At 58.6% G+C, this 515-nt stretch overlaps 1 protein-coding gene across 1 annotated transcript in view; it reads right to left on the bottom strand.

Annotated features, from left to right (window-relative positions):
* The window catches only part of MFSD5 (major facilitator superfamily domain containing 5), a gene marked incomplete at both ends in the record, with an annotated part of 872 nt that extends 364 nt beyond the window's left edge, over window positions 1-508 (bottom strand). Inside the window, one exon of the mRNA XM_009583853.1 lies at window positions 5-508. Within this exon, the coding sequence (XP_009582148.1) occupies window positions 5-508 (504 nt within the window). The remainder of the gene's footprint in view (window positions 1-4) is intronic.
* Window positions 509-515: the final 7 nt, after the last annotated feature.

The following is a 515-nucleotide window of genomic DNA, read 5'->3' as shown; positions in this document are numbered from 1 at the left end:
GAGCGCCGTGGGGATCCAGGACGGGGGTCCAGAGGAAGATGAAGATGTAGATGACGCTTTCAAACAGAGCCTGGATGGTGCCCAGGAGAAGGACGCGGCGGTCGGAGAGGAGGCACTTCAAACCGTCGCCGCAGGTTTTGGAGAAAGCTCGTTTCTTCCCATAGTTTTCATCCCAGTTTTTCACGGCAAAGACCCCCGACAGCACCAGGAGGGGGATGGAGACCATGAACGGGGCCACCGGGCCCAACCCCAACCACTCAGCGAAGAAATCAGCCACCCCCCCGGCCCCCACGGCAATGACGTTGTTCCAAAAAGCCGCCCGGGAGAAGGTGACAGCGATCCACTCAGTTGGAAAGTCGTACCGCTCCACGTGCTCGTGGACGTACCACGCCTCGAAGGCGGAGAAGAGCAACGCCGTGGACAACCCCCCTAAAACTCTCCCCACCACCAGCACCAGATAATCCCGGGAGAGTTTGGCCAAACAACAAATCGAGTAGGTCAAGGAAAAAAGGACG

The sequence above is a fragment of the Fulmarus glacialis genome, unplaced genomic scaffold, assembly GCF_000690835.1.
Source record: "Fulmarus glacialis isolate BGI_N327 unplaced genomic scaffold, ASM69083v1 scaffold32028, whole genome shotgun sequence".
In the NCBI taxonomy this organism is placed as follows: Eukaryota; Metazoa; Chordata; class Aves; order Procellariiformes; family Procellariidae; genus Fulmarus; species Fulmarus glacialis.
Note: the sequence above shows the minus strand (reverse complement) of the source record. Positions and strands in the feature narration are given on the sequence as shown.